The 14290-nt window shown below is 42.0% G+C and overlaps 1 protein-coding gene across 6 annotated transcripts in view; it reads right to left on the reverse strand.

The window, feature by feature from the left end:
- Positions 1–13664, reverse strand: part of rspo1 (R-spondin 1) — a 295449-nt gene extending 281785 nt beyond the window's left edge. Inside the window, exons 1-2 of one of the 6 annotated variants that reach the window (XM_072501646.1) lie at positions 13159–13664; positions 8280–8651 (exon numbers count right to left, since the gene is read on the reverse strand). In XM_072501646.1, the coding sequence (XP_072357747.1) occupies positions 8280–8370 (91 nt within the window). In that variant the 5' untranslated portion in view covers positions 8371–8651; positions 13159–13664. Of the gene's footprint in view, positions 1–8279; positions 8652–8803; positions 8895–9867; positions 10001–10698; positions 10720–12092; positions 12243–13158 lie in introns of those variants that run through there. The other 5 variants (XM_072501661.1, XM_072501670.1, XM_072501656.1 and 2 more) reach the window with 5 other exon arrangements.
- Positions 13665–14290: the final 626 nt, after the last annotated feature.

Below are 14290 nucleotides of genomic sequence, written 5' to 3' on the forward strand. Positions count from 1 at the left end.
TTATTATTATGCATGTCTTTGTGAGTCCAGTGAAGAAGGAAGATATTTCTCACTCTTCAATTATAGTGCCGATCAATCCAGATAACTGGGGTTCAACATTAGGATTGCTGCAGGGTTTCTTCGAAGAGAAGACTGTTCAGCAGATCACGAAGTCAGGCACTCGTCGCTGCTCTCTGAGGAGATTGAATTTCTTTACAGATGAGCTCAGAGCTTAAGAGTCAGCCTAGGAAACATTTTACAAAACACTCTTAAGCCTTCTGGTCCTAACTAGGCAAAGTGGCACAACTTTGCTCTATAGATGTTATCTTGTCAACATTATTCTGCAGACTGCCCTTACATCTCTTCTGAGTTTTGGGATAAAATGAATTCAGTATCAGACTGCCAGTTTCAGTCACATGGTCAACAACCATTGATATACCACAGAAGATAGATAGTGGTTTTTCATGCAACTTGTAGATACCTTGGTCTTTTCTGCTTTCCTTTGTCATGTTGTAAACCTGGAGTTAGAGCCAGGCAGTTAAATAACTTTGTGTTTTGGAGTAGGCTTCAAACAATGGCAATAATTAATTCCGCAAACGAGTGCTGTCTAATATAACCATTCAAGATGGAGACACCCACCAAGTATTCAATTCAGAGTTTTCCAGTTTTCAGAAGCTTGATCGTCTGGTTTGGAGCTCCAAATGCCACCTAATTCCGTTGGTAGCCATCTTAATAGTTTATCAATTCCATTTTTAAATAATTAAAGACAGTTCCATTTGAGCACTGTCCATGTCTAAAGTTACAAATATGACACACCTCTTACAGGGCTGACACAGTGAATCAAGGGATTTTGGGGAGTGGATGGGAAGCAGAGTTGAAGCCCATAATTAGCCATTATCACATTGAATGGCGAAAAAGGCTCAACAGCTGTGTGATCTTAATTCAATACAATTTGAAGTCTGGTCACCGTTGTAATGTAGGAAAAGGAGACGTTTTGCACGCAGTAGACTTCCACAAATAGCAAGTGATAATACCAAATAATCTAATTTCCTGATGTTGATTGGGGAGGATCAATACTTGCCAGGACATCAGGAATAACTCACCTGCCCTTTTTTGAAATACTGCCATGGAGTTTTGCTGACCATCTCCCCCCGCTCCCCCTCCCCTCCCCTCCTCCCCCTCCCCCCCTCCCCCCTCCTCCCCCCTCCTCCCCTCCTCCCCCCCTCCTCCCCCCTCCTCCCCTCCTCCCCCCCTCCCCCCCAGTAACCGACTGGATTGTGAACCTACAACCTTACATTTAAACTTTCAGGAGTGGGACATGAACCCTGATGACTCAGAGTGCTACCTCGTGAGCCATAGATGACAAGGCAGTCTCCAGCCAGTTTCAGACACTGTGTCAATCTTCCAGCTAACAGCTGCACAAATGTGTTTTGAAAGTTCCAGGGTCAGCCATGAGGATAGCTGAGTTAAATCTGAAATTGTAATCCATTCTACTGGGTGGGAAGTGAGTCCACATTTTAATGTTTACGTTCAGAGAAAATGCAGAGGTGGCATCTTTAGATGTATCAAGGGGGATGGTAAATATATATGTTGCTGCATTATACAGTGGGCGGGATTCTCTCAGCCCACGCCGGGTCGGAGAATCACCGGGCCGGGTGCAAATCGCGCGACGCCGTCCCGACGCAGGTCCGCCGATCCTCCGCCCAGGATGGGCCGAGTGACTGCAAACAAAATCCGAGTTCCGCTGGCGCCGTCCATGTGTGGTCTTACCCGGCAGGACCTCGGCGTGCATCCTTTCGGGTGCGGCCTAGTGGGGGGAGGGGGCTCCGACCCCGGGGGAGGCCTCCGCTGAGGCCTGGCCCACGATTGGGGCCGACCAATCAGCAGTCCGGCCTCTCGGGCTGGGGGCCTCTTTTGCTCTGTGCTGGCCCCTGTCGCCCTACGCCATGTTGCATCGGGGCCGGCGTGGAAAAGGAAGCCACTGCGCATGCGCGCAAACGCGCTGGTCGCAGTGCACATGCGCGCATTCGTGCCGGTCGCAGCGCGCAGGCGCAGACCCGCGGTGCCCATTTGACGCCGGTATCGGCAGCTGGAGCGGCGTGGGTCACGCCAGTGCCGTGCTGGCCTCCTATAGGGCTCAGAATCGCTGCTCCTGGGGGCCTGTTGACGCCGTCGTAAAACACGACGGCGTTTACGACGGCATCAACACTTAGCCTCAGGATCAGAGAGTCCTGCCCTGCATGTTTCATTCATCTAGTGTGTTTAAACAAGTTCACTTACTGGCCCAAATCCTGCACCTCAATTTCACAGGAATGTACAACTATTCACCGGTCCTCCAGCCAGTGTTCCTCAGCGGCGCACCATTCTCTGGCGGCAGGATTCTCTCTTCCCACCACTTGTCAATGGGGTTTCCCTCTGAAGCCAGCCCCACGCTGCCAGGAAATCCGCAGGCGGGGCTGCACTGCCAGTGGGAAATGAGAATCTCGGCAGCCGGAGAAGTCTGACCAATATGTTCTGGTAGCCAATGTATAGGTTGTAATGTGACCCAGCGTTCAGCTTTGTAAAATAGGTGAGCTGCTTGTAGAGGTGTGACAGGCAGCTCACCCAAGTTACATGGAATTTACATCACCAAAACAGGCTATTCAGCCTAACTAGCCAATTCAGTGTTTACCTGCATCCAAGCTTCCTCCCATGATTCTTCATCTAACTCTTATCAGTGTGATTTGCTATTTCTTTCTTTCTCATAATAATCGCTTATTGTCACAAGTACGCTTCAATGAAGTTACTGTGAAAAGCCCCTAGTCGCCACATTCCGGCGCCTGGTCGGGGAGGCCGGTACAGGAATTGAACCCGTGCTGCTGGCCTTGTTCTGCATTACAAGCCAGCTGTTTAGCCCACTGTGCTAATCCAGCCTCTCAAAACCCCTCATCTGCCCAACTCTCACACTTATCAAGCTTCCCACAGGTTTATAGTATTCGCTCAATTCCTCTCTGTGGTTGCAAGTTCCACATTCTCACCATTCTCCGGATAAAGGAGTCTCGTCTGAATTCCTTATTTGATTTCATTGTTGTCCATTTTATAATGATGATCTCTCATTTTACTCTTCCCCATCTGTGGAAACACATTCTCCAGCTGAAATCTTTTAATTAGTGCGAGATCTGTGTCAGAGGTGGGCAGATGTGCAAATGTTTTTATTTTTAAAATATATTTAGAGTGCCCAATTATTTTTTTCCAATTAAGGGGCAATGTAGCGTGGTCAATCCACCTAACCTGCACATCTTTGGGTTGTGGGGGTGAAACTCACGCAGACACGGGGAGAATGTAAAAACTCCACACGGACAGTGATCCAGGGCCGGGATTTGAACTCAGGTCCTCAGCGCCGGAGGCAGCAGTGCTAACCACTATGCCACCGTGCTGCGCTCGCAGATGTGTAAATTGGCATCACCGGTGCCCATGCTGGTTTGCCACCATGATTGAGACCCTGAATCATTTTCAATGAGGGCAGCACAGAGTTTGATTGGTTGCCCTCCACCTCCAACTCAGGCCAATTATTGAGATTTACGGGACCTATTCAGGCCCCATTCCAAGTTAGCAATGCGAGCCAACATGGTGGGCTGAGGGTAAGGAGTGAGCCAGGGCGAGATGGGATGATGAATCGCACGAGGGACTGGATGCAATGGCCTTTCTACAGTGTCCCTCTAAGATCATGACCCGATAGCTGTGGCTGTGGCTTTCTAAAGAATAAAACAAACTTACCTGGCTTTCTCCCTTGCTTTCTCTCGCTCTCCATTTTGGCAGCTCCCTACGACCAGTGGGGCTGCCAATCACAGTCTCCACTGTCCCTCCAGCATTGCGAACCGGCCAGCCATCCCTCATTTTATGGTGAACCTGCTCCTCAGCTTTTAATTCCCTGCAGCTTTGAAGATTCCAATGGCTGTGTCTATAGTAAGGTCGGGACCGGGAACTCGCACCCATGTCTGCTTCCTGACCCTTGATTGACAACCCAGCCCTCTTTTGAATTCTCCATCAAAACCATACATAATTTTAAAGGCGTCTATTATGTCACTCCTCAGCCTTCAAGAGAAAAGAAACCAGCTTGTTCATTCTCATTAAGTAAATGAATCCTGAGGATAAACATTTTTAGCCTTGGCTCATGCACTCTAGTTACTTATACTATGAGCACTCTTGCGTCTTTATAACCCCGAAAACAGGGTTCAACTAATTTCTACCCCCAATTTGTACAAATACAAACAATTATCTCCAAGGAATTGTATTTAGTGAAGAAAATACCAAATGCAGTTCCCGAACTTAAGCATCACTCGGAGGGAATTTGCTACTGATTAATTACAAGCACTCAATCTAAATTGAAGCTAAAAGCACCAGTTGTTTCATAATGCAGATTCAGTAAAAAACCTATCACAGTAAATTAGTTTGAGAAACTTTACAGAAGGACTAACAATTACAACATGCATTGGAAGAAAGGACGGAGATAGAAACGAAGGGGGCATTCAAAGTACACTGACCTTCAAGCAGCACGATCTGCATGAAAAATTATTTGGCAAAACACTTCTTCGAATCAAGTGCTTGAAACCTGCTGCCCTCCTGGATCTTACATTCAAAATATAATTTGCCACATCATTTCCAGAAAGGTTATATATTGGTACTCTATAATCAAATACCATCTTTACTGCCCGGAAAACATTGTCAAAATGATATTGACTGACTGCTGCAACGATTTTTGGAATAACAGATAACACGGTGCAAATATACAATTCCAAACAGACGATATGCTGCCTCAAATTTTGAAATTTGCATCAGAGCAATCAACAATGCTGCATAGTGGAGTAAAAAAACCTTAGTTGTGCAATGCAGCTGCATTGACTCAAATAATGTGGAAAATCACTTACGTACTTTTTGTACCTTGTGCTAGCTTGACAGAAGAACCATTACACTAATGTGCTGCATGAGTGAAACTGACAGGTTTAATGCATTCAACAAGTCAATGTATTAAGGGCAGCTTTGTATGGGACCTTTTTTTATGATTTCTATGCACTCACCCAGACCCTATGTTTACTGCAGCTAATAATCCTGACTGGCCAAATTTATTCACAGATTCAAAGACAGTTGAGCTTCTTCTCTCTCTCTTTTTTTCCCCCTTTTTTTTCTTACTTTCTTTCATCAGGGAGGTGCCATAGGGTGCTGCTTATCAATGGCATCTGAAGAATTTTGGCAAAGTTGGAGCTGCATCAGAAGAGCACAGAGTCACACCGATGGGAGTGTGAAACCATAAACACTTTTACACGAACGATGTGTCATCAATGAGAGGAGCACACTCCTCCTGCAAGTAGTGACACAATGTAACATGAAGCAGGCAAACCTTGCGACTTTAGAAACACCAGGCACCCAACCTTTCCTGGGACCTGACCAGAAAGGACAGAGTCATGGGCAAGCGCCTCTTTTTTGCCAGTGAATGCACCTAAATATAATGAAAATGGCATTTAAAGGTCGAAATTCCCTTCTTGGACATTGTTTCTCAGAACCTTAGATACAACGTAAAACTGCATCAAGAATGACATAACCGCAAATGAGTGCAAAGGAATTAAGAATGGACAAGAAAGTACATGAAAACGGAACCTGACATTCAAAGTATTAGTCAGCAGAGAACAACTACAAATGGAATCAAATTAAGTCCCAGGCAGACTACAGAATGAAGGTTGGGTGGGGGGGTGTTAATAATAAAAGTAGACCAAAGGCTAACACTCTGTGGGCCAACACAGCTGACATCACCATAGAAATAGGTTTCAAAATCACACCACCTAACTTGTTAAGCCCATATCAATCTATTCACATTTTATTAAGTTACAATAAAAATCAACACAGAAAGTGATCATTGAGTCAGTTCTGTCTGTCAGAGCTCCAAATCACAGCTATCGACACTCGCTTCATACCATTTGTTATTTGTTTCTTTTCTTCAACTGTTTATCTAACTCCTTTTTAAATGTTGTGACTAACTGTGCTTCACATAGCCGTTCGTGGTATGCATTTGCACCATATTCTAATACCCCTTACCATGAAACAATTCTCTTAACCTTCCCTTCGTATTGCTTGATGATATAAAATCAAACATCTAAAATAATTGAACTTGAGGAATGAGATATGGCTGGTATTAAAAGTGCTCTATTCTACTTCATTCCTCATAAATTCCTATCTCGTTAACAGAACTAACTCATTTGACATATTTCCGCAGCCTGTTTTCTCAACTTCCCGCATTGGGTATTACCAAAGTGATATAAGTGCTCAGGCATCTTTGAGTTTAATTATTTTAATTTAAGTGAAAAACGTGATAAAATGAAGTAATTTTAAAAGCTTTGTTCCCATCAGTGCTGAGTGACAAAACACTCTTCACTTCAGTGACAGTCTTATCTACTCAGAGGTTTGGTATAGCTCATAAATCATTTGCAAGAATGGTTCCAGGGATGAGGGACTTCAGTTACATGGAGTGATTGGAGTAACTGGGGTGTTCTCCTTAGAGAAGAGAGGAGATTTGACTGAGGCGTTTTAAATCATGAGGGTTCTAGACGGAGTAGGCAGGGAGAAATTGTTCCCATTGATGGAAGGGTTAAGAATCAGAAGACCCAGATTTAAGGTGACTTGCGAAAGAACCAAAGGCTGTATGAGGGGGAAATATTTCTTGCACAGTGAGGGGTTAGGTTCTTGAATGCACTGCCTGAGAGTTTTTTGGGGGTAGATTCAATCATGGCTTTCAAAAGAGAATTGCTTAAGCACCTGAAGAGAAGATGTTTGCACGGTGTGGGCAAAGAGCTGGAGACTTGAGTTGCATGTGCAGAGAGATGGCAAGCACTTTACGGCCCAATAGCCTCCTTATGTGCTGTAAGCACATTCACTTTCTCTCTCCCCTTTTACAGATTATATCCTGTTCCAGTTAATGAACCTTTACCTCAATCTACAAATAAAGCTCCCGAATGCACCTTTCGATGCCCACCATCGTTCAGTAATCTCTAAATGAGAAAAACAGAAGTATCCTTTGTGTCTGAATTCATGCCATTTGGAAACTAAATGAAAATGGGTGAAATCTGTTTGCATATGAAAGGTAGGAATGATTGATGGCAATGTTTTCCAATGAGAACTTAACACTTTCATACCGTATTCCCCTGTCTGGCATTTTCAAATTGATTTGCCAATAAAGTCCATTAAATTAGTGAAGAAAAGTTTGGTATGAGATGGTTCAGCATTTGTATGATAATATCACTGTCAGTTATTTCTACCTTATTGTATTCTGAAACACAGCAGTGACAGAAGATTGTCATGCAGCAGTCAGAAAGCTAGCAATGGAGCAAGAATCATAAAACCACAGGTCGTTTGACCAATGTTCGTTTGAAACGATTATTCATTTAGTTCCTCTATTGCCATATCATTGTTTTGCAATGTGTATTCACCTTCCTTCCTGCTGTCCTACATTGTGCTTTCACCGACGTTTCTGGTAGCATATTTCAACACCCTAAAAACACTCAGGGGATATGTTCAAAAATCTCCTCACTTTGCCTTTTATTCCTTTGGTGATTTATATTGAACATATAGCCTTTAGTTACTGAATCACTGACCAGTAGAGCATCCCCCAATCTGCCCCCACTTGCCTCTTCAAATCCTCTTGACTTTAAATCGCTATCAGATCTCCCCTTTACCTTCTCCATTCTTACAAAGAATGTTCCAGTTTCTCTATTTTCTTCTCATAACTAAAGCCTCAAGTTGCTGGTGTTATCTTAGTAAATCCCTTCTGCACCTTTTCCATGGCCTTGACATTCTTTCCAAGGACATGGTTCCAAAAACAGGACACACACTATTCTAGCTGAAGCCGAACTAATCATTTGTATAGTTCTCGCATTCCCTCTTGGTCACACCGCTATTTATAAAATCCAGGTTCCCATGCAAAAGTTTTTCTCCACAAATTTATCAACCTGTCTTCGCTCTTTAAAATATGTAAGCTTTTATTTAAAGCAGGCAGTAAGGAGATTTTTCATTCTATTTTATTAATCTGGATTCTATTGAAACCAGCTGCAGAAGACAAAAACAGTAGTTTAGAATCCTGTTCCATCAGGTTCCCTAGATTCTAACGTGTCTGGATCTTGTCCTCAATTAAAATAAAAACTGCAGGTTTAATACAATCTGCTTTTTTTGCTTTCACAAATATTTCAAAAAAGTAATTGTTCATTCTCTTGTTCACCTCCCAAGCTGAAATCAGTTCATTTAAACTGAAACAAACAGAAACCTCTGATACTCACTTCGTCTTTGCCTCCTTCCCTCCAAGACACGGCTGCCGGTGTAATCCATGGAGTTTAAAATGATCACCACCAAAAAGAACCCAAACTGCATAGTAATAACTGCACAGCTCTGTCTCTTGTCTAGATGAAGGCTGATGCTGATGAAGGCAATTCCAAAGCGATATATGATCTTTGATACTGTTTCCTAAAGCAACTCACAGAAGGAAGTCTGAACACTCAAGGCTCTGTCCACATACACATATGAGTGGGACAAGAGAAAGCATGTTTTCAGGTATAACTCCATGGAGATCGTAACTTGATGGGAAATGTTCTGTCAAATCCATTCAAAGATGTAAGCTACATGAATGTGTTCTCTGGTAGCCACTGTATAAGCTGCAAGAACAAATATGGAAATAATTAGTCTGCATTCTGCGAACGTGGAAGCACAGAAATGGCAATTAAAATATTTGCAGTATTTTAAAAAGTTTTAACTTTAAAAAATTGCCGGAAAAGAAATGCAATGGCTTGAGATTTTCTCTTCTTACCTAAAGAAGTGAGTTTTGATTAAGTGGCTGGAATTAATAAGAGATGAAAGATAACATTTTGAAGAGCAACAGTGCTTCACAGACACTCTTGACACTTCCAAGTAAAATGCAAGTATGAAGTCAGCAGAACTACTGTAATACAGTTTTGTCACATGCAGGAATTTGCTGAATCAGAACGTGTGATTTTCAACAATTCCACACTTGATGATGCTCCGTAATCGTACTGCAATCAAAGAGTTTCAGACACCACTAACCCATGCCTTTTGTAACCAGCTGTGTTTGTATCAAAATAAATACTCATTACCCATCTTCCTTGAACTGCAGTTAAGATTGGGAGTTCACTGATAAAGCATTAAGTAGCCAGCCTCAACAAAAAAAAGAAATGCCACCCTTACTGTGGCTAAACTAGCTATCAGGCATTGAATACTACAGATTAAAACCATGAGGGCAAGAAAGCAGCCAGGAAAATGAGTCAAAAGTGACTGCCAGAAATCAACCTACTTGCATTTTATCGGTCCATTTGTCCATTTCTGAAGACCACCTTCTCTATTTCCACCAGTCTCCCCCCCACTCATAACCCACTCCCATCAACGCCCCCCGCCCCCCCACCACCACACACTGAATCTTTTGGAAACTAGGCATAAAGTCGCGAACAAATTCTGCGTTTATATTCAGTTTTGCCGTGCCAGGCGATTTGAAATCAGGTTTTCTTCATTATAAAATCAGAAGAAGAAAATATCAGAACAGAAGTGTGTGTAGGATGCTGGTGGGCATGCTACAAATTGGAGAAGTCCAGATGGTACCGGAACCCAGGATAGGAAACAAAAATAATTTAGCACTATCATTCAGTTTCCATGCTATATTACGGCAAAGAAACACTCGCCTACAAACATATTTTTTCAAATACTTATAAGGGATAACACTTTATGATATATATGGTTTAATAGAAATTTGAATGGAGATGCGATAGGGACTGAAGATATGATTCAATCTGAATTTTCATTTTGCAATTTAATACATGCGAGACATTACAGATTTTTAGAGTCCGATGTTTTCTTCCTTACCCTCCAATCTTGCATTAAATACAAACATATTTATGTTTCTCACCGCTATGCCTCCAATCACGACTCTCCAACCTCCGACGAGGATGCATACAATCTTAGCTGCAGCCACCCATTAATACTGCTATCTGATCAACTAATAGGAGGTGTGTTCCAGGCAAAGCAGGGGGAGGGCATACGATGAAACTGTTTTTGTTAAGCTTTACCTCTAACCCATCCCTCCCCAATCAACCCACTACCCTTCACAGAGATGGACTGCTCTGCTGCTTCGCAGTGCTCCACCTAGCAGCCATGCCAAGTACTGCCAATTCTCACTCAGTGCGGATGGACGAGCTCGAATGTATGCCAAGCCGGGACTGAACCTCACAAATCTTGCGACTTGAAGGTAAACTATGGGTTTTATATAAGATACTAATATGATCATGTACTGCTCCTGCAACCTGCAATGATGAATCATTTATTTTAAAATACTTACAGCAACTAATATTAGGAACAGGAAAAATGGATCTATTATTTTGAGGGAGTATTACATACCTTACCATTAACCAATAGATGGAGTTATTATTTCTGGTTAAAATCTTTGCTTTTAGATAGTTTATTTATGAAAACTCATTAAAGATAAATATATCACTAACACTCCTTGCATCAATTTTCTGAGTTTATTTAAAGCCAGGAAAAATGTATACACTGAAATATTAAAGCCATGGCTATAAAATGCAACTGATATTCAGAATGAAATGGTGACCTCAGGGTGCAGATGAAGGAAGAAGTGCATCAAATCTATTGAATGGCCTGCTGTATGCACAAGCTGTGGAGGTGTTCTGCTTGACGTACTCGGCATAAATCTTCCGGAAAAATTACTCCAAATTAATCAGCAGTGGAAAAATCGCAGTCACATTTTAATCCCCATGTTATAATGTGCATCAACCCATGCACGTCACTGGAAATTGTCTTAATCTGCCATTCCCAATTAACTTTAAAAGCACCTGTCAGTCGGGTAGATTTTTATTCTTCACCGATTGGACAGTATCATAATCTCTCGGAGCAGATTTCCTGCCCTTAATAGAACACTCCGAATTTTCAATGGAAGATAACCAATCCATCAGGTTATTGCCTAAGTAGTGAAGACAAACATCTGCCCCAAATTGTTTGCCTAGCAATCCACCATCCACTCCTTCCCAAATCAGGTTAACTTAGTCGGGACTCGAGTGACATGAGTTGGAAATACAATATTTAAAGTGTTACGGTTGAATTGTACAAAAGTGACTCTCAAAGCAAACTCTTGAGGGCTCTTGGATTGTTGGAACATTTGCACTGTTTCACAATTTTTAACACTTTTTTTCTACACAGGGGACTGGGGTTTAGAGGAGAAAAGTCTAAAGTCCCAACAACAGATTGTACCATATAATCATACAACTCTACAATGGAGAACTCGACCAATTAGTTCGTCAATTCTGTGCTTGTTTTGTTTAGCATATGAATGTGACATGCCCGTGTGTCTGTCTGCCTTGGGCAGAGGACATGCATGGAAAATGCATAGCAGAATACATCAACTTCCACCTGAAAAAGCAGTGATGCACACTTTGTCTTGCTATGTCCTTGGACGACAGTGATCCAGCACAATATCTTTACTCAATTGGAGACAGTCATCTTTAGTTTATGAGAAGTATTTTCTTTTAACATATGTAGTCAGTCACCGAATTAACTCCTTTGACAAAATAGCAAAAGTTGACCATTTATTTCATGATAATCCTGAATTTAGATAATCCTGAATTTAGATAAAATCTTCAGAATTATGAAGAGAAAACAAACCATAAGGAGGCTCCTGTTTCAATTAAAAGTGGAAAACATTCAGCATATGAATGCTGTCATAAAGTAGCAGAGCTAGTTACAACTGGCTTATTCCTTCAGCCCTGTGCAGGACAATAGTAAATTAAGAAATCTGGGAAAGGTTTTGGAGCGTGAATCGAATTGACAAAAGTCACTCAGTTTATGTTTTTTGGAATTGTCAGATGTTAATTCAATAAATAGTTTCTCTGAAGAAGTAATGAACGTTAAATGCAGCGAAAGAGTGTAAGACAGAATGTAAATGGAAAATTAACTCTTTCAGTCAAGTTTGTCAATTATGCCTGAAGTGAACATTACATCAAATACATTATATCAAATTAAACAGCTTAAAATGACAGCTCTGTATTTGATCCTAATAAGACTATGAGCATTATTTTAACCTTGCTTGCTGACTGCAGGAAGCCGACAGGACAGGGTGGAATGACAGTTTTACACCCCACACACTATTACTCTTTCTTGGCTTGAACAGAGAACAAAATCAGACGGGGGTACAAAACAAGTGCTGCATGTGATCCTCGCAGTTTCCCGATGTGTGGGTTAACTTAAAGTTCTCCCTTTTGAATTAGATATTGTTTTAAAAATAATCCATGGTTACAGTTGATCCACTTGGCGGCTTTGCACAATGTGGGGGTCTGTGGCTTTGTACATCTTCCATACGTTGAGTTCCCAGTCTCAGCCACGCCAGCATGGAATGGTGTTAAAGCAAGTCTCACCACGTTCCCCCATTGGGGATGTGGAGCATGGAGGGCGGCGAGAGGGGGGGGGGGGGGGTGGAGCATGGGCGGGGTGCGCTGTGGAACATGGGAGGAGGGGGGAGCGTGGGTAGAAGTAGCTGAAAAGGGAAAACATCTGTGCTTCTTCCAGCAGCAGGTTTCAATGTAATATTTGTGGAGACAGCGGAGCAATATTGTGTTAAACCATGCATGTGGTGTAGGAGTAAAACAGATCTCAAAAATCTTAGCCTCAAATTTGAGGGGAGAAGAAAAGACTTCCCTGAGCTACTTTAAGGAAATGACTGTCTTGAATAGCAACATTTTAAAACCAATATCTGCAGCTCCACTGACACATCCAGTTCATCTTGCTTTACTGATTTTCTGCAGGTTTTCCTTATTCACTCTCCTATCTTTAATTATTACTGTGCTGTGTTCTACAGTATTCAACTTTATTACGTTAGAGCTCAGAGAGGCTCCATCCCCGTGAATTTGGGAACTACAACCGCACGTTAAAATTAATCTCCTCAACTCCTGTTCTCAAACACACAAACTTTAATGCAACTTACACATTTTTGAATGTGATTTCCTGCTGCCACATCATGAGAGTCAAACTGAGGATCTCTGAGGCTCAGCAGAAGGGGCATTTCTGTTTTAATTAGCAATGCCAGAAAATAAGGCACTACAGTCTCAATACAAAACATAATCCTTCAGCTGTGATAAGAAAGTGTCTTACCTGAATATGGAAGGCCTCCTGCTGTACCTTCAACAGGTGTCGAAGAAAGATTCTTTTGTTTCTTTCTTGCTTAAGTAACACACAAACCACCGAGGAGTTAACTTCGTTTCAGTCTCCAAACTTCAATGGCAACAATTTTTATAATTGTGGGTGCTCTTGATGTTTCTCAGTCTGTAAAAGTTACATTAGCTTTGAAATGGTCTCAGTTGACAGCAACCATGGCATCATGGCTGAAATAAAATGTATGACTTAATTTTGCTCAGCTGTTCGAACAGTACACAGAGGCACCGGTACTTAGTACTCCAGAGGTATGAATGGGGCAAACAAGCCACTGGGGATGTGTAGCATCTGAGAACTATAGATGGAATTCCCTCCAACAGGACCTGCTGTCTCTACTGCATCACAAACAATGAAGATTCTTAATAACAATTTAGATCATTCTGCGCCGCAGGAGATCCAGTTTTTGATTCAGACTCCTCGCTCTCAAAACACTGATTATAGCTCACAGCTCACAGCATCTCGCTTTGAATAAACATCCAGCTCTCAGTCCTAGCATACACAGGCTGAACACATTTGGTCACACCTCTTTACACTTTCATGCCAATCAGGTGGTCAAAGGGAAACCCTGGACTGGATTAGTATGCATGCTGTCTTTATTGGGATTTCCATAGCTGTTCCAAATCATGCATCAGATCTGCCTGAGGCTCATCAACTTACTATTAAACCATTTCTAAGTTTTCTAAGCAACTCTAAAGTGTAAAGCTGTCTTGTCTCCTGCAAAGATTTATATTAGAACCAAGTAACTCAGTGATTCATTTTTTTTTTTGAAGGAAAGGAACTGCATCAAAACGCTCACAGCATATCCTGCATCAAGGATACAAATGCCATTCATTATTGCCCAGTTTTGATCAATATTTTAAGAATATCTCATTAATAGCATAGACAAGTCATTCCTCAAGACCGAAGCGCACAACCATGATTATCTCATGTCACAGGTAACGGCAGTTGAACATATTTTACACCTTAACTTATTGCAGTTTCACAAATAGATTTTCTTGTTTGTCGATGAAAAGACTCAGAAAAAAATAAGCACCACTCTTTTGTAATATTGTCACATGCAAATACCATCGTA

Source organism: Scyliorhinus torazame, chromosome 1 (genome assembly GCF_047496885.1).
Source record: "Scyliorhinus torazame isolate Kashiwa2021f chromosome 1, sScyTor2.1, whole genome shotgun sequence".
In the NCBI taxonomy this organism is placed as follows: Eukaryota; Metazoa; Chordata; class Chondrichthyes; order Carcharhiniformes; family Scyliorhinidae; genus Scyliorhinus; species Scyliorhinus torazame.